Genomic DNA, 20,474 nt, shown 5'->3' on the forward strand with positions numbered 1-20,474 from the left:
TGAATTTGGACACCTTTGGTCCTCATCAAGTGAGCTTTGTGATGGACAAACATATTGTGTATGGGTTTTCTTGGAATTCTTCCTGTCCCTTCATTCCATCATTATCACCACCTCTCTTAGGCTCGGTGTGTAATCGTGGGACGTTAAACTAAAAAAGAAACTAATGAAAAACATGAAACTACTTGTGTCGGTGGAAACCCTTACCTCCCCCTTCCCCCAAGCGGAACCGGAATTGACGCTACTGCCAAAAATCTTCACTTTAGGATTTTGAGCACTTTGGAACACATGAAATTATTCTATATGATTTTTAGAACTTCTGCTGCATGTTGGTCAGTTTTAGGACTTGTACAGTTTTAGGTACTAAGAGCATGTTTGGTTGAGCACAGTTTAGAATTTCTGATGCGACCCCATGTAGTCAAGAGATATGAAGAATTAGGCTACGCGATTGTGAGATGAATCCCATCATGGTTTCGAGTCCTACTAAAGAACACGAACGTTTTTAAGTGTCTCTACGTTCATGTCCTTGTCGAATACAGTAGGAATTCAAATTGTACGGTATTAAATGAAGGTTTATAGTAGGAATTCAAGATATGCGGTATGAATTCAAGGTGTATAGTAGGAATTCAAGATGTGCGGTATGAATTCAAGGTGTATAGTAGGAATTCAAGATGTGCGGTATGAATTCAAGGCGTATGGTAGGAATTCAAGATGTGCGGTATGAATTCAAGGCGTATGGTAGGAATTCAAGGTGTACGTTAGGAATTCAAGGTGTACGAAACTCAGAAAGGTTAACTCAGAAATTCAAGTAAGCTAGGTAGTTCAATTATTTAAAAAAAAAAAAAAAAAAAGCGGATGGCGTGTGTGATTTTTAACTGCGTGCTCCCAGGTTTTATTCCTGGTGAAGACACTCGCCTTAGATACAAATTCCGAACACTACTTCGGATCCCAGTTCAAATAACATAGCCTCGGTGCTAAAAGCAAATGTTAAACTTGAATAATTTATTTTTTTCGTGTTATTTATATACTAATTATATAGCCTACATTAAAGGACTGATGTACGTATGAATTAGAGATTTTAGAATACTTTTCAACAGTGAGGCTATATTAGACGTAGAACTACAGTGTAAATCACATAATCTCCCGCCGGCAATCAAACCCAGGTCTCTCACGCCGAAAAGAAATCGAACATTTTTGTTGAAATTGAAAAGAAAAACTTGAACACACCATTACTGGATTACAGAAAAGTATATTACCTAAACGAGAAAATAAAGTTAGTCATAATTCACTACTTTTGATTAGAATTATGAAAATAGTTTGTGTTGTAACACAATACAAGAAATTCGATTTCAAAGTCTTCATCCAACTTCAGCCTTATAGCTTGAAAAGGTGCTAATCGTGCTTGGATGAAATGCCTATAATTCGAAAGGGAGGGCATTGAATTTGATATTCATGCCCAGTGGCGTATTTACGATTTTGTTTCGGGAGGGGCTTTGCTAACTTTCGGGGGGGAGCTTTACCTGGAAATGTGAAAATTCTGCAAGATATTTCATTTACTTTACTATACTAAGTAAGATTTCGGGGGGGCTTAAGCCCGGAAGCCGCCCCCTAAATACGCCACTGTTCATGCCTATAGACATATTAGATTCACACATTTCTTCCGGTTTGAAAGTGCTTTTAAAAATACAAAATTCAAAATAATTTTAGTTACGGTACATCAAGTTTTTAGCTCACAAATGTTGAATGCGACTTCTTTCAGGCCGCATGGCACACATTAACTCTTCCCATAGTTTGGTCACTGATGGGAGTTGCGAGTTCACTGATGGTTATGAGAGATGTCTCTATAGCGCTTCGCTCCTGCAGACTAGTAAAACCTCACTCGAGAAACTTCCTCTTTGGAAATGTAGATATTTGAGTCAAACACAAGGAGCCGTTTTCAAGCTATAATATTTTGAAATATGATGTAAACTTTGCAGGTATACTCTATACACTTATTGTCTACAGTTGTTAAAGAACATAACAAGTGAATAAGTAGAGCAAAAATAAATAAATAAATAAATAAATAAATAAATAAATAAATAAAAATAAAAACTAAACAATGTGGTACATTTGAACTGCTACAAAGCCTTTGTTATGATATACTGACCTGTATCCTAGCTTCCGGTAACCCTATTTTAGCAGCTAACCTTTCCCGGGCAAAAACATCGGGATAATGTGTTCGTTCGAACTCTGCAAAGAAAGAAAGAAAACAATGTTTACAACATTCCTCAAATTAATGATCTAACATAGCGAGAGAGAGAGAGAGTGAAACCTCATTATTACTAATACAAGTGTTTTATTGCATTAAATTCCTTAGTAATATACCAAGAAATCAATATATACATATACTTAATATCTCTGCATAAATGCTTTCTTTTCTTTCAAAAAATGAGTTTAATTGTATATTATGTAACTATGGTTGACTTCCAAAGTATACGAAATTCATTACTGAAACAAGTAATAATATATTTTAAAGTTTCGGTTGCAATAAAACGGTTAGATCAGAGATGCACGCTGAATCTATATCAGAAACAGTTTCTCGCAATCATTACTATTTAGGAATTAATATTGAAACAGGAAATAATAGATTTTTAAGTTCCAGTCACAATAAAGTGGTGAGATCATAGCTGGACGCTGAATTCCTGTAAAAAGAAATAATAAGTTCCTTGCAACCACTACTATTCACGAATCAATACTGAATCAGGAAATAATAGATTTATGGGTTTCAGTCACAATAAAGTGGTACGAATCAATACTGAATCAGGAAATAATAGATTTTTAAGTTCCAGTCACAATAAAATGGTGAGATCATAGCTGGACACTGAATTCATATAAAAAAAAAACAGTTCCTTGCAACCACTACTATTCACGAATCAATACTGAATCAGAAAATAATAGATTAATGGGTTCCAGTCACAATAAAGTGGTACGAATCAATACTGAATCAGGCACGAATCAATACTGAATCAAAAAATAATAGATTAATGGGTTCCAGTTACAATAAAGTGGTAACAACAGAAATGAGTACTGAATCCATATTAAAAATTGGAGTTTTCTACCACCCGATTGCTATACAGGAATAAATAAGAGATGGAAGCTCTTTCTTAATCCATGTTAAAAACTGCTTCTATATGTCAATTACCGTTTTTCACTGGTAAAGATCGAGAAGAAACTTATTTTTTAGGCACTAATTTTACATCAATTTTACTCCTGCATGTTACGGTTTTTCCTCTATGATGAGTTATATCGAAACCGGAAATATTAACAAATATCTACCGTTACCATTTGCAATAGAGGGATAAAGTAGGAAGTGAAACCTACTTTTTCCGCTATACTGAATCCATATCTGAAAATCTTTCTAGCCATCTAATAACTGAATCCATATCTAAAAGTTCCTCCTCGCTATGTACTAACTGAATTCATATCTAAAGACTCTCGCTATCTAATAATTGAATCCATATCTAAAAACTGCTCGCTATCTAATAACTCAATCCATATGTAAAAACTTTTTCTCGCCATCTAATAACTGAAACCATATCTAAAAATTCCTTCTCGCTATCTAATAACTGAATCCATATCTAAAAATTTATTCTCGCTATCTAATAACTGTATTCGTATCTATAAGCTTCTTCTCGCTATGTAATAATTGAATATGTATCTAAAAATTCCTTCTCACTATCTAATAACTAAATCCATATCTAAAAACTCCTTCTCGCTATCTAATAACTGAATCCATATCTAAAAATTTCTTCTCGCTATCTAATAACTGAATTCGTATCTAAAAACTCCTTCTCGCTATCTAATAACTCAATCCATGTAAAAACTTTTTCTCGCTATTTAATAACTGAATCCATATCTAAAAACTCCTTCTCGCTATCTAATAACTGAATTCGTATCTAAAAGCTTCTTCTCGTTATCTAATAACTCAACCCATATGTAAAAACTTTTTCTCGCTATTTAATAACTGAATCCATATCTAAAAACTCCTTCTCGCTATCTAATAACTGACTCTATATCTAAAAATTCCTTCTCGCTATCTAATAACTGAATCCATATCTAAAAATTTATTCTCGCTATCTAATAACTGAATTCGTATCTAAAAGCTTCTTCTTGCTATCTAATAACTCAATCCATATGTAAAAACTCCTCGCTATCTAATAACTCAATTCATATGTAAAAACTTTTTCACGCTATCTAATAACTGAATCCATATCTAAAAATTCTTCTCGCTATCTAATAACTGACTCTATATCTAAAAATTCCTTCTCGTTATCTAATAACTGAATCCATATCTAAAAATTTATTCTCGCTATTTAATAACTGAATCCATATCTAAAAACTCCTTCTCGCTATCTAATAACTGACTCTATATCTAAAAATTCCTTCTTGCTATCTAATAACTGAATCCATATCTAAAAATTTATTCTCGCTATCTAATAACTGAATTCGTATCTAAAAGCTTCTTCTTGCTATCTAATAACTCAATCCATATGTAAAAACTCCTCGCTATCTAATAACTCAATTCATATGTAAAAACTTTTTCACGCTATCTAATAACTGAATCCATATCTAAAAATTCTTCTCGCTATCTAATAACTGACTCTATATCTAAAAATTCCTTCTCGTTATCTAATAACTGAATCCATATCTAAAAATTTATTCTCGCTATTTAATAACTGAATCCATATCTAAAAACTCCTTCTCGCTATCTAATAACTGACTCTATATCTAAAAATTCCTTCTTGCTATCTAATAACTGAATCCATATCTAAAAATTTATTCTCGCTATTTAATAACTGAATCCATATCTAAAAACTTTTTCTCGCTATCTAATAACTGACTCCATATCTGAAAATTCCTTCTCGCTATCTAATATCTGAATTAGTATCTAAAAACTTCCTCTCACAAATTTACTACCGTGTTTTCACTGTGACATCAGTGTTGAAACCGGAAATCGAGAACTTTAGACTCCCTTAGACCCCCTTAATCCGGCTCTGGACCCACCAGAAATAATCGAACCCACGCCTTCCTTGTCGAGTCTTGCTGTTTTTGCTATATGAAGATCAATATTAAGACCAGAAGTGGTAGTAAATTTGTAACATTTTTGGTTTTAGTAAAGAAATAAAGTTAATGATGAATTCTATTATTACGTTTGTGTATCCCTGTCAAAAAAAATAAATAATCTTGCTATAAGTTACCGTTTTATTTCTATAACGATCAATGTTGAAGCCGGAAATGGTTGGTTTCTCTCACATCCAGTTTGAATAGTAAGTTAGTTAGTGCAGAACATAAAGTCTGTATTCTTAGGACGCTGAACCGATTTCAGTAAATTTTTTCGCTGATTCTTAGCGTGTTTTTCTCTCTCTGATACTGTATCGCCAAACAGTCATACATAGCCGCTGTACAGGCAGTTACAAAAGTGTGTCCACAATATTTTGAACACAGATTTCTCACATTGGAGTTATAGAGTGCCAGGAACGTGAATCAAGTGAACTTCAGAAGTTCATAGCTCCACTACTATGCGGCCTATCGTAGTCGGGTCAAGACATCACTGAGAAACTAGTATGTGAACTATCCAAACATTCATGTTTTAAGAATGGTCCAGTACGTCCACACCAATTTTTAGAGTGATCAAATACCTCCCAAACAACCTGTCTGGGGCAAGTACCGGAGGTTCTGAAGGATGGATATTTGGTGTTGGTGGTGAATATAAAGACTAGACCAAAATTGTTTAGTGTTTTATTAAACGATTAATTTTAAAGGTGTCTAGAAAAGCGAATTCACGAATACTACACGGACATAATCCACTTTTAGAAGCAAAACAAATTGTAGTGAAAGGGAAAACATTATTTGTGGTTATTTGTGGAAACAGAAACATATACTTGAGTCAAAATATTGGTGAAGGTAGACAAGGATTTCCGTACTGACGTCACAGAAAACAACCTTTTGTGGTTAGGATACTCCAGAAATAGAGAACAGAAAGATGAAAAGTGGAAAACAAATTGTGTATAAAAACTCTTGTAAATTCAACCAGAGGGGAGTTGCCTCTTAACGACGAGATTTTACGAGTCGCGTTTATCGAATTCTTGTCGCGAGTCTATTACGTTGTTTTGGTATATGATTATTGGATTGCTGTAAGGAGACAAATATGCAAGTTGGAAATGCTCTTATTCTGATAAGCATAAGATTATAACCAGAGGTAGCATTAGTCCTAAAAATGAAATCTTTGAGTTTTACGTCCCACGATTATGCCGGTTAGGCTAAAGGAGACGGTGATGATCAGTAATGAATGAAATGGTGGAATGCAGAAAGTGGGAGGAAACGGGAGAACCCCGAGAAAACCCACGTACACGGTGTTTGTCCACCACAAAGTTCACTTGGCGGGGGCTGGGATCGAACCCAGGACCCCAAGCACCAGAGGTGAACGCTCTACCACTGAGCCACCGCGGCCCAGCATTAGTCCTAATTAGCATTCCTCACGCACCTTAGGCCTCTGTGCCAGGACTTAAAATTATGTGTATTAAGACTTGTAAATGTTGTATCATATTAACTCTTGCTTTAAATATTCGATCATTCTATTCTGTAGCATTTTATTGAGAATGTTTAAAGTTAGATAACATTTTGATTACCAATTGATTTGTAAACGTTCATGTAATTACGTGAGCTGATTGGTTCAATTATAGAGCAGACAATCATGTCTTGCTTTCATGTAGATATCTTAATTTAGTTGTAAGGGCCAAATCTAGCTCCACTTGTCTAATTTCATTTAGTTGTATAATAATATGATAGACTAGGAATGTGAGTAATTATTGAACTTTACTAGTATTAACAAAATCCCCGTTCTTTCTCACGTGACCACGTAATTAGCACGTTAGATGTACGTACTATCGAGTTATTAAAATTATTAGTTCATATTACCACTATACTATCATTTTGACACACAAAATTACGTGTTATTGGATAGTACATATACTAGTTCCTCAGTGATATCTTGACCCGATTACAATCGGGTCCTGATGCAAAGTATATGTAGTATGGGAATCTAAAAATAAATAAATAAATAAATAAATAAATAAAGTAGTTACTTTAGAAAACTGACCAGGAAACTAAATTGTCAGTTGGGTCTTCTCGGAACTCAGTATGGATAGTTATCGGAACTCTACTTGGGGAAAACCAGAACTGAATTTGATGTACTTTGACACTTTTCAAATATACAGTAACAATTGCAATATATGTATTTTTTATTACGAAGTCGTTTCAGTTTATTCTTTTATATAATAGACAAGTTTAGACTGAATAGAATGGAAGGAACGAAAGCATAAGACAAAATTCAGGGTAGAATTCCATTTGAAGAATATATACATATACATATATTTCTTTTCATATTAAAAAAATAAAAGCTGACTGAAGAACAGGGCTATTCTTTCTACTTTTGAACTTAAAAGAATATGAAAAATAAGAGAAAGGAAGAAAATATAGCAAAGAATGACTCAAAGGACATGCTTAGAGTGTATGTGTGTGTGTGTGTGAAAAAAGAAAGAGAGAATAGAAAAAGGAAGGAAATTTATATCGAAAATCAATAAGTGTTCCCTTTTGTAGTTTTCCTTTTCTTTCTGCCTTTTTTCTTTTATCATATTTTCAACTTTTTTTGTTTTTCTTTTACTCAGAAAAAAAAGAAAAAGGGACAGACGGAAAAGGAGTTGGCAGGGCGGAGGATATATATCTATATCTATATATAGGAAGGTTATATTCAAGAATTCCAACTATCTTTATTCTTTGCCTCAGTATACAAGACACAGTGAAGTTGTTTGTTTTTCAAAGTTTTAAAGAAAATAATAAAATATGTTTTAAAAACTACATTATTTTTATTATTTCGTTTCACTCAGTTTCTTTTATCTTTCCCAAATTTCATGCTTGTTTTTTTAATTTGTTTCAACTTCCAAACTGCGCTGTGTATAATAAATATACGAGAAGTTTTACGAAACGGATATGTTCGACGACACAAGAGATAGCGAGAAGTTGTTTTTTTTTTTCTTTGTCAATTAAGCATCCCAAGAATAGGCTTCATTTATTGTCTCTCTACTGAAACCGGAAGTCGTAGAAATCTACTACCACTTCCGGTTTCAAAATCGATCTCAATAGAGCAGAAATGGTAAGAGATGTCAAAAAATGACTCTGTGATATCAAGTCAGCATTCTAAATGTAACTTCCGGGAGGGAGTACGATGGGTCAGTGGTAAAGTACATATAGCTGATGTGCGAAGCCCCTAGTTACATCCCTGGCCAAGTAAGCTTGTGGTGGACAACATAGTGCTTGTGTGTTTTCCCGTTTCCTCCCACTTTCTCATTCCACCAATTCTTCCATTATCATTCACTTCCTTTAATCATTGTCTCCCTTAGCCTAAAGAACATAATCATGAGACGTTAAAGTGAAAAAGTACTTTTCACTATGTAAAGGAAACATAGACACAGAGAGATAATCAGCCCTTACAAAGCTTCCACTGCATTTGCTAGGAAGACGATATTCCTCGGTCGTAAATAAATGGCTACGGTTCTCGCTTTGAAAGTGGAAGACTCATCTTGGACTCGAGACTTCAGGGCATGATGGCTCAGTGGTAGAGCGCTTATATCTGGTACGTAAGGTCCCTGGATCGATCCACGGCCAAGTAAGTTCTGGTCGACATCATCATGTTCGTTAGTTACTGCCGTTTAATCCCACATTCTCATTCCACCAAATCTTCACTTGGCCTTAAGTATCCGTCTCCTTTAGCTTAAAGGGCATAATCGTGAAACGTTAAACTGAAAGATTTCATTTCATTTTTCCAAATCGTCTTGAACTTTAACCTTCTGTTCAAACCGGAAGTTGTAAAAACCTACGTTTTTTTGGTTTCATCATCGATCGTTATAATGGAAAACGATAACAAATACCCCGGTTGTTTTCTAATATGGTGTCAGTATCATACGGATACGTTCTATCTCTAACTTTATTATCCCATTGCAGCTGGAAGTTATAGGTCTAGTTCTTCCAGTTTTTTCTTATTGGTTTCACATAGTTCGGAAGTTTTATTAACCATAGTCTTCTTTGAAGTGAAACTAGAAATTCTATTTCATTTCAATTTGTAAGAAGAGGAAAAGAAATAACAGATTGAATAACGATATCAATTATAAAATAAATAAATAAATAAAACTCATCAATTATTAATTGTTGAATACATAGTTATTTCAATCAGGAACGATTTTTTAAGTTAAAAATCCCAATAACTGAATAATTGAACGAGTAATTATTTAATAATAAACAATTATTCAAATAACTTTATAAAATAAATAAATATTTACATACTTATTTAATTCATAATTTAGTCCTAATACCTGACTTTCAATATATACAGTTTATAGTGGCATTTATAAAACATACACTAATTTTATAGAACTCACATTTCTTCCTAATTGAAGTCAAGCATAATTTAACTCGTCGTCCCTTACTAAATGTTTCTTAATTGAAGTCAAGCATGATTTGATTAGTCGTCCCTTACTAAAAGTTTCTTAATTGAAGTCAAGCATGATTTGATTCGTCGTCCCTTACTAAAAGTTTCCTAATTGAAGTCAAGCATGATTTGATTCGTCGTCCCTTACTAAAAGTTTCCTAATTGAAGTCAAGCATGATTTCATTAGTCGTTCCTTACTAAAAGTTTCCTAATTGAAGTCAAGCATGATTTGATTCGTCGTCCCTTACTAAAAGTTTCCTAATTGAAGTCAAGCATAATTTGATTCGTCGTCCCTTACTAAAAGTTTCCTAATTGAAGTCAAGAATGATTTGATTCGTCGTCCCTTACTAAAAGTTTCCTAATTGAAGTCAAGCATGATTCGTCGTTCCTAACTAAAAGTTTCCTAATTGAAGTAAAGCATGATTCGTCGTCCCTTACTAAAAGTTTACTAATTGAAGTCAAGCATGATTTGATTCGTCGTCCCTTACTAAAAGTTTACTAATTGAAGTCAAGCATGATTCGTCGTCCCTAACTAAAAGTTTCCTAATTGAAGTAAAGCATGATTCGTCGTCCCTTACTGAAAGTTTTCTAATTGAAGTCAAGCATGATTTGATTCGTCGTCCCTTACTAAAAGTTTCCTAATTGAAGTCAAGCATGATTTGATTCGTCCTCCCTTACTAAAGGTTTTCTAATTGAAGTCAAGCATAATTTGATTCGTCGTCACTTACTAAAAGTTTTCTAATTGAAGTCAAGCATGATGTGATTCGTCCTCCCTTACTAAAAGTTTTCTAATTGAAGTCAAGCATGATTCGTCGTCCCTTACTAAAAGTTACAGCCTACGCCACTTTCTACTTTATATGTATACATTTTTCATTATGTAATTATAATTTATTTTTAAAACTACATTTTATATACATTTAAATGTTTAAAATTTGGAAAGTATAATTGTAACAATTAACAAGTATTTACACACTTCGAACGGTACAACGAAACACAACAATCAAACAGGTATTAAGTTCTATTTTGACTGACAAAATAAGTAGACAAAAAATTATAAAATAATTATTGCTCAGTTTGAATAATTAATAATTCTTGAAATAATTGAATAACAATTCTGACAGTTAATGAATAAGTAAAATTTTTCTTAATTATTCGAACTCGCGATTCCCGATTTTTTAAAAAATATTTTATAACAGCACAAGTAATATGAACTAATACTTTTGACGTCAAATAAACTTTATACACTAAAAGCATCTCATAAGACACATGATAATATTTATGATTAAAATGTTATAATTTGCTGTATATTCTTTGATGCAACCTATCTTATATAATGTTTCATTTGATTTCTAACATTAAAAAAAAGTTTTCGCTTGATCTTTACATAGATTTTAAATATTTTCTTTGATTATTTAATATATTTTAATAGTTTCACTTGAATTATTTACGTTTTTTCAAGTTTCCTTGATTCATCCGTAGATCAAAATATTTTTCTTCATCAAATAATAGAACTCTAATATTTTACTTGATTCATGAGGCAGCGGTTGCTCAGTGGTACACTGTAAACAACTACGGTCACATTTACTGACCGATTGCCGTCAACTCTGGCTGCCAATTGATTACTCTAAAATTTGTGGTATTACTGTAAAGTTTATGGTTATAGGCCATAAAAAGGCCGTATTTATGCCCTATTACCATAACTTTAACACTAATACCGTAAATTTTTAGGGTAATCGGTTGACAGCCAGAATTGACTCTAATCGGTCAGTAAATGTGACTGTAATTGTTTACAGTGTAGAGCGTTCACCTCAGTTGAGTAGGGCCCCTGGTTTGATTCTGGTTTGTGCCAAGTGAACTTTGTGGTGGACAAATGTCATGTGCATGGGTTTTCTCGGGGTTCTCCCGTTTTCTAGCACTTTGATCATTAAATAATTGCATTCATTTCTCATCATGACCGTCTTCTTTAGCCTAGCCGGCATAAACGCGGGATAACATTGAAAGATTTCGTTTTATTTTCAGTTTACTTGATTCAGTTCTTAAGTGTTTCATTTCACATAAGCGATACGACACATTGATCAAATAAGTATATGTATTGCATACTAATGTGGCAATGATTCTGTAAAGTTTTTGCATTTCGTTAGGCAAGAATATTTCCTTTGCCACATTCAGTCTGTTTGTATGTCTGTTTCCCCCATTTTTTCTCTCTGACTTTTCCTCTCTAAAATCCTCTTCCCTTCTTCCATCTCTTGTTTCATTCCCTGTCTCTCTCTCTCTGTCTGTCTGTCTATTGACATTTCATCCGGTAGAGTTTAATTAAGAAATCCTGGCGCTGTTTGATGCTGTGAAATCTGTGGGTTCCCAAGGTGAGTTTGGCAAAAAAAAAAAAAAAAGAGCAACACTACCGAAGGAAAGTTACACGAGTACTGCCACGAGGAGGAAATGAAAAGAAAGAAAAAGAAGAAAGTTTCTTTTACTTAACACGTGAAATGAACAAGCGAATGTGTAAGGAAAAGGAGAGAAAAAGTAAGGATGGATTTTTTTTGTAAAAAAAAAAAAAAAAAAAAAGAAGAAGAAGAACCAAAACCTCAGGACAGAAAAAAGCGGCATTCACGTTTGAATACGAAAATGAAACTGATAAGTATTCTTAATGAAGTGCGTTTGATGAGTGATGAACAGGGGAAAAATAATTACTAATTCAACACGTTAGGTAAGAAAAAACGTATTATTTTTTTTTTTTTGTCTTTTAAGAAGTTTTTTTTCTCCTCTTGCTAATTTGGCTTGATTTTTAAAAAAAAAAAATGATTTTCCACAATTTTGCGTCTTTGATTTCAATCTTGTGCTTAATTACACTTCTAAGAAAAAGACGTATTTCCTGAGCCATTTTAGTGGTAATTCATTTGGAAATCCCTGAATACGTAGTGAACCATGTGAATAGCAAATGAATCTTTTCCTTTCTGGCGATTTTTTTCCTAACAGATAAGCAGATTTCAAATATCTGCAAATATTATACTTAATTGTACTTCTTTATTATCGCTGCTACCGCAAGAATAGAAACATATTAGTGGATAATTACAGAACTGATAGGTGTCATTATACAGTAAAACCTGCCTTCAACGGACCCTTTATTAAACGGAAAACTGTCTTAAAGGGAAATATTTCATGGTCCCATGGATTTTGGAGTAAAAGACATGTAAAACTCCCTTCATTAAGCGGAAACTGTGTAATGCGGACAACGGAAAGCAAAATAAACATTTAACGGGAAATTCTGAGTTTCAGACTACATCGTTTAGAAAATTTTTAAACATCCTGTGAGAGGGTAAACATATACTGTCTGCGATAAATACTTCGTTCTTTTGTTAAATCTTTATGGGCAATGTTGACCTTCGTCAATCACTACTCATATTCAGCTCCCACAATTTTTCGCTAGTCCTACGTAGCATGTCAGCTGTCAGTCTTCTTTGTAGGCGTACTTCTGTTCCGCTTGTGTAGCAACTAGCGACAGCCAACAAAAATGAGAAGAAAACTGACAAAACAAAGTTCTGGAAAAAAGGAATTGAGGTAAAGCAGAAGTTATACATCTCCATCACGTGTCGTGAAAACAAGGAGGAAAGAGTTCAGAGGACTTTCAAAATTCCAGAGAAAGCTTTTCTCTGTCCTGAAGTATACCGCAGCCAAGTAGTAGCAATGTATGCAAAAAATCCTGCTTGACTATTGGGAAAAATAAAGGAAAGTGTGCACAGCATATTTTGTGTTTATTTAAAGTTTTTTGGGGTATTAATCCGTAAAAGGAAAAAGTACTGTAATTGAACAAGTTGCGTACATCAATATATTTTCTCATTATGTCCTTTATAAGCATATATATTTTTTTTTAACGGAAAGGTCTATCTCCATTAAGCGGAAATCTGTCTTTAACGGAAATTTTTGCGAGTCCCGCTCGATTCCGCTGAAGACAGGTTTCACTGTATTATATTTATGAATATGCATGAAAACACATTCCGTTTTAGGTTTGATCCGGTGTCACAGATGACCCTCGTGTATGAAATGAAACCTTTAAATTTTACGGCCCACCATTATGCCGGCTAGGCTAAAGGAGACGGTGATGATAAGAAATGAATGAAATGGTGGAATGAAGAAAGTGGAAGGAATCGGAAGAACCCCGAGAAAACCCACACACACGGTGTTTGTCCATCACAAAGATCAATTGGTGCGAGCTAGGATCGAACCAAAAGCTCTATGCACCAGAGGTGAACGCTTTACCAATGAGCCACCGCGGCCCTCCTAATGTATGAGTAGAGGATGGAGCGAATTTTTAAAAGAAAAAACTTCTAAATTGATGTTTCGTCACCACAAAATATGAAAAAGCTGTATGTTTTTGATTTGTGTATTAGGGCATCTTCACGGAAACAGGGACAAAAATTCATGAAAGAAATATAGTTATAATTTTTAGTCAAGTTATTCTTTTGATAAAAATATAGTTGTATGTAGCTGGCATCATTAATTGTTTTTCAGAGAATAACTATTTTCTTATTTTTTCCTTAGGTTATCTTTAATCTACTAAGTTTTAACGTTGATTATGCTATACAAGCTTTATTTATTATTACATAGGTCTTATTTTTTTTCTGTTGGTATCCCAAGTAAAATTTCATATAACTGATGAAACCTTTTCTTAAAGTAAAGTTCAATGTTCAACTTAATTAAACTGTCCTTATTTCAAGTTATTATAAATGTATGTTGCTTATACTTAATAGTAAAAGACCGTTGACAAATGTAACGTGAGTTACCCGACTCTGTGCATATTCCACTAAAATAAATAGACATAAAATGTAAATAAAAAAATAATATCTTTGCCATAATTAAATTGTGTGTGTCCCTATCTTACATAGTAATTTCATGCACATAGCTATGCCAGCACAAAAGAAAATGTACTGAAAAATCTCAGGTTCTGAATGCAGGGAAAAAATATGTAACGTGAGTTACTATAGTATTTTCTTTTCTCCTAGGTTTGCTATATCATATAAAATGACGATATTTGGTAATTATCTGTATAAATATGACAGCTTTCCTTTTTTTAAAAAAAGCGGAGCTTTTAAGTTTTTTGTGGTTAGTATTCTTCAAAATATGAAATTACGTAACGTGAGTTACCATGGACATACCCATTAGTTGATCAAAATATTGGCATGTCTTACTTTCATGGTAAGTTAAGCTTACAGCAATTTTCCAGAAGCTTTCTCTAAAACACTCAAGAAGTTAGCTTGCTATAACAAAGTTACCAGACAAGGTTAGGCTAGCAATCCGAAAACCAAGCTATGTGGATTGTAACACAAGTTCAAGTGAAATGGAATAAAATCATTTCAGTTTAACGTCCCGTAGTTATGCTCTGTAGGCTAAGGAAGACGGATGATTAACACAAGTGCATGATGATGGAAAATTTGGTGGAATGAGAATGTGGGAGGAAACGGGAGTATGTTATATATGCCCTGATTCCAAATGTTTAGGCAATACACGAGATTATCTGGAATAATTCAACTCATTAAAGCACTTCATATATATATATATATATATATATATATATATATATATATATATATATATATATATATATATATATATATATATAATTCAACGTATATCTTGTTCGACGCCTTAAAATATCGTACATTCAGATTACACAAGAAGGTTCCTCGTTACATCTATATCTTTCTAGTTACTATAGCAACGATATTAAAACAAGTAAACAAATTGTCATAGCAACGATAACAAAATCTCAATATAACATAAAATATTTAAATTATTTCTTTATGTAATTTCTTCTTCTTCTTCTTGATAGCTTGTGCCTTTTTAAATAGCTCATTTTGCCCGTAAATACAAATAACACTTAAAAGTACATGAGAATTATACATTATCGTTGTATACTTCGAAAACACCGGTGGAAACGATGTTCTCCACAAGAAATTTACTTGATGGGGGATTGAACCAGGGACCCCACACAAAGTAGCACAAGTTAAGAGAACGATAAGCTATCTATAGCTAACTGCTAGCACCGCCCCCCACCCAATAAAGCACAGTAATTAAAGGGCGCGAAGTCAGAGTTGTGGAAGAATATAACGCCGTAAATTTACAGAAATTTTGAACCGAATGCAATCCATAATTATTAATGTTTTTGCTGAACAGATGAGAGGTAGAAGGAAATATATAAAAGAAAAAAAGTAGAGAAGTTTCTAGAAATTTAAAATGATAAAATAAGGGATATAAAAATTAGACATTTTCGTTTGAATAGAAACTAATAAATAAACTTCTTGTTCTTTCGATTAAATGTTTCCTAATACCAAAATGAAAATAAATGTTGTGCAACACTGTCAGAAAGGACTTATAAGTAAAAGACGGTTTGAGTGAAATAACACGGAAATTTAACCTAATATATCAGAAGGATATACTGTATGGGTAAATGTGCAAAGTCCTCTGCTTTAATTTGAAGCTTCTCCTGGTAATAAAAACCTAAATAAAATTTTATTGTGTATAGAAAGAAACAAATCAATGAAATAAGTCTAATTGTATTGTTCCCAAACAAAAATATAGAAAAGAACAACAATGATCTTAATACATTACTACCTGCACACACACACACATATACATGCACATGAAATGTTGAGACATGTCATACCTTTTTCTAGACTCTCTATTTGTTCATTGGTAAAGGAAGTCCGATTCCTTTGCAATTTTCTTTTGAGCCGAAGTCTTGCCTGGTCATCGTCTGCGCCTCCTTGGTTCGAGTCTGCGTTCGAGTTATCCCCTGAATTCGTTTCATCCGATGGCGCAATATCCAGCTCTGAAAATGAATATAAAATAAATAAATGAAATAAATATTAATTCAGTTATAATGACCATTATAAGTTAGCTAAAGATATAATATCAGTATATGTTAAATGTAAAAGAAATAAACAATAAATCAATAATAATGCTACTTACCAATTATTTAAAAAATGATCACCATTAAATGTAAACAAAATGAAATAAACTCAATCATAATCGCCATTATCAGTTAGCTAAAGGTTTAATTTGTGTTAAACACAAAGAAAATACACATTAATTAAATAATAATCATCATTATTAGTCAGCTAAAAGGTTAATCTGCGTTAAATGTATGTTAAATTTAGAGATGAACATCAGCTCAATCATAATGGCCATTATCAGTTAGGTAATCGTTTAATCTGTATTAGATGTAAAATAAATAAAGATCAATTCAATCTTAATGACCGCTATCAGTTAGCTAAAAGTTTAATCTGTGTTAAAAGTAACGGAAATAAACATCAATTCAATTATAATCGATAGTATCAGTTATCTAAAGGCTTAATCCGTTTAGTTTATGTTAGATGTAAAGAAAAAACAAGTGAAACATAATGAATATTATCACTTAGCTAAAGATTCAATTTGTGTAAATTTTAAGATAATAAAATTAACTCAATCATAATGAATACTACAGTTAGCTAAAGGTTTAATCTGTGTTAAGATTAGATAAAATACACATTAATTTAATCAAGATGACCATTGTCAGTTAGCTAAAATCTTAATCTGTATTCATTATGAAGAAAATGCACATTTACTCAATCATAATGACAACTATCAGTTAGCCTAAGGTTTACTCTGTGTTAAATGCAAAGAAAATAAACATTAATTCAATCATAATGGTTATTATCAGTTAGCTAAAGGTTTAATTTGCGTAAAATGTAAACAAAATAAACAGTAACTCAATTATTATGACCTTTATCAGTTAGCAAAGAATTAATCTGAGTTAAATGTTCAGAAAAAACAACAATCATAATTGTGATTATCATTTGGTAATTGTTTAATATGCGTTAAATGTAAAATAAATCAATATCATTCAATCATAATGACCTTTATCAGTTAGCTAAAGGTTTAATCTGCGTAAAATGCAAAGGAAATAAACATTAATTCAATCATAATGGTCATTATCAGTTAGTTGAAGGCTTAATCTGTGTTAAATGTAAAGAAAATGAACATAATCGATGTTATCAGTTAGCTAAAGGCTTTATCCATTTATTCTGCGTTGAATGTAAAGAATAAATATCAATTCAATCATAATGACCATTATCACTTAGCTTTAATATGAGTAAATTTTAGAAAAATAAAGATCAATTTAATCATAATTACCGTTACCAGATAGCTAAAATCAATCCGTTAACATCTTAACGGGCAAGGGTAATTTTAACGGCGACTATCTATATCCCACACATAGAAATATGTCCAGAGGTTAAATTTTTAGAATTTCTCGTCTCGACTCTCCTCTCGAAATTGAGACGAGTACTCCGAATAACTTTCACAAAGGGTAAGTACCATCATATTTGCAAAGTTCATTTTCTTTTTGGACAGATTTCATATTTAGTTGGTCGCTGCTGTAAAGATTCTAATTTTTCTACGAACCCGCTTCTGCCGTAAAATTTCAGTGATCTACGTATTTTGAGTCACACCGCAACTTATAAACACACCTGGAGTCTAATGTAAAAATAAAATATTCTGGTGCAAACGTTTTAATATTTAAGTACATATTTATTTTCTAATGTAGTTTTGAAATTAAAATTGCTTGGAAAAGGGAAAGAAAAATGGTGATCACGCTTGAAAAACCAATCCTGTTTTAAGACAAATTAATTTCATTTGAAACATACCGACACACACACACACACACACATACAGGTTGACATTAAAATTTCTGACAACCTCCACACCTAAGGAATGCCGAATTTCGGATCGTTATCATGCAGGGCTAGTCAAAATGGTGGACCCGATTTTAGAAATTATTCTGTCAAATCTAATAAACGTATGTTACTGTAACAGAGTTACCTTTTAAAGTTTAGTTTTCACGCTGTTTCCATTAAGAGTCAACAGCGATTATGAAATGATTTGCTAATACTGACTGCAACATGCTACAGAAGGTTCGGCAAGAGATAGAATATCGGCTTGACAGTTTATATTTCTTACCACATGTCTCATAATAGCGTAATGTTTATTAGATTTCGGAATAAGTTTCTAAAATCGGGTCCATCATTTTAACACACCCTGTACAATGTTGTATATACACAGAGCATTTAACAGAGAATAACTACCTGAACAGTTCCTTAAAAGGTAGGCGATTTGGGCGTAGGAGACCCGGGTACGATTCCTGGCAGGAGCTTCACGTGGTTCGGATTCCACGTTAATTAGTAAGTCCAGTCTCATATAGCCTCACTGCTGGAAGAGACGTTAAACTCAAAATCAATTCAGTTCCTTAAAAGACGAAAATTGAACACTGAATGAAAATTGAGTAAAATTCGAATGTTAACCAACTAAAGTTTTTAAAAAATGGTTCTGCATTATTTTAGTTTAAGTAATGAAACTACACATCATCAAATAAATGATAATATGATAAGTAGGAATGTCTGCTAGTAAATGCATATAAACAAGATTCAAAAACTGATTATGTGTTACAAGCCATCAGAATATAAACGGTGTCTCCAGGAAACATTGACGTGCAAACGCGGTAAACTTGAAAATGAGTTACGAAATCCATGCCAGAAATCTGCAGGAACTGTATTAACGATGGATGAATTTTTGAATGTCAACTTGTTTCGGGGATATTTCCTTAGAGTTAATTACTATATTTACAATAGTGGTAAGTGTGCAGGGCACAAAATAGTAGTTACTTATTTGTTTATATCAGGTTAATTATTTTTTCGAACTAATTAAGATAATAGTTTGACACCTACGATTCTTCACAGGACAGGAACGCTTCCTCTGGTAAGATTCATGCTCGTAAGAGATTGTTGAAATGTACGGACATGAGTGTCCAAAGCCATTATTCAAGACCTTCGAAAATAGGAGCCCACTTTCATTTCATTCAAGTAGTATTGACTCATGAAGCTAAGTTGACATTAGATTAATGAGAGCATGCAAATTTTAACATACTCTCACCGTCTGCTACTAGCAGCACCTATCCTTTCCATGTTTGAGATTTTCTTTTTTTTTCGAATTTTTCAACAAAAAGATTTCTTACGTCTTCGTTTTTCTACTTTTAGTATTCAGCATCTTGTTGCCTACTTTATTCCCGCCTAAATTTTTCAGTTGAATATCCACTTCAGTCACAACAAGGTTATGATCAGAAAAATCGTCGGTCCCGGGAAGGTCTTCGCGTGCTTCAAGCTGTCCTGAATCATAACGTAGTCTATTTGATATCTTCGACTGTTTATTCAGGATTTCCATTTATAACTTCTCTCGTGATGATTGAACCAAATATTCCCAAATACTAGTGAATTCTGTCTACAGAAATTGACTAGTCTCTCTCTTCTTTCATTTCTTTTGCCTAAATCATATTTGCGTACGACACTATTTTCCTGTTTCTCTCCCATCACCGCATTGAAATCTCCCATTACAATTACACATGCATCTCTCTTCTCCCTGGCTATAATTTAACAAAATGAATTCAAAAACCCAGAATAATCATAAATACGCAGAACTATGAATTATATATAATAGTTTAATATAAACTGATTTGTAAAATTAAATTAATTATATAGTTTAATATCATATCAACTGATTTGTAAAAAGAAATAAATAATTTAGTTAATTACCAAATGATTAGCAGTATGAAATATAGTTTAATATCAACTGATTTGTGAAATGAATTATAGTTTAATATCAACTGATTTGTGAAATGAATCATTTAGTTTAATATCAACTGATTTGTGAAATGAATTATTTAGTTTACTATCAACTAATTTGTGAAAGGAATTATTTAGTTTAAAATCAACTGATCTGTGAAATGAATTATAGTTTAATATCAACTGGTTTATGAAATGAATTATTTAGTTTAATATCAACTGATTTATGAAATAAATTATTTAGTTTAACATCAACTGATTTGTGAAATGAATTATTTAGTTTAATATCAACTGATTTGTGAAAA

The 20,474-nt window shown here is 32.7% G+C and overlaps 1 protein-coding gene across 4 annotated transcripts in view; it reads right to left on the reverse strand.

The window, feature by feature from the left end:
* The window catches only part of LOC145669671 (paired box protein Pax-6-like), a 474,824-nt gene that overhangs the window by 16,249 nt on the left and 438,101 nt on the right, over positions 1 to 20,474 (reverse strand). For all 4 annotated transcript variants that reach the window (XM_081737929.1, XM_081737930.1, XM_081737928.1 and 1 more), the window contains 2 exons: positions 16,182 to 16,346; positions 2,144 to 2,226 (listed from right to left, as the gene is read on the reverse strand). In XM_081737929.1, the coding sequence (XP_081594055.1) occupies positions 2,144 to 2,226; positions 16,182 to 16,346 (248 nt within the window). The remainder of the gene's footprint in view (positions 1 to 2,143; positions 2,227 to 16,181; positions 16,347 to 20,474) is intronic.

This window comes from Thermobia domestica, chromosome 14, assembly GCF_964235325.1.
Source record: "Thermobia domestica chromosome 14, izTheDome1.hap1.1, whole genome shotgun sequence".
NCBI classification, from domain to species: domain Eukaryota; kingdom Metazoa; phylum Arthropoda; class Insecta; order Zygentoma; family Lepismatidae; genus Thermobia; species Thermobia domestica.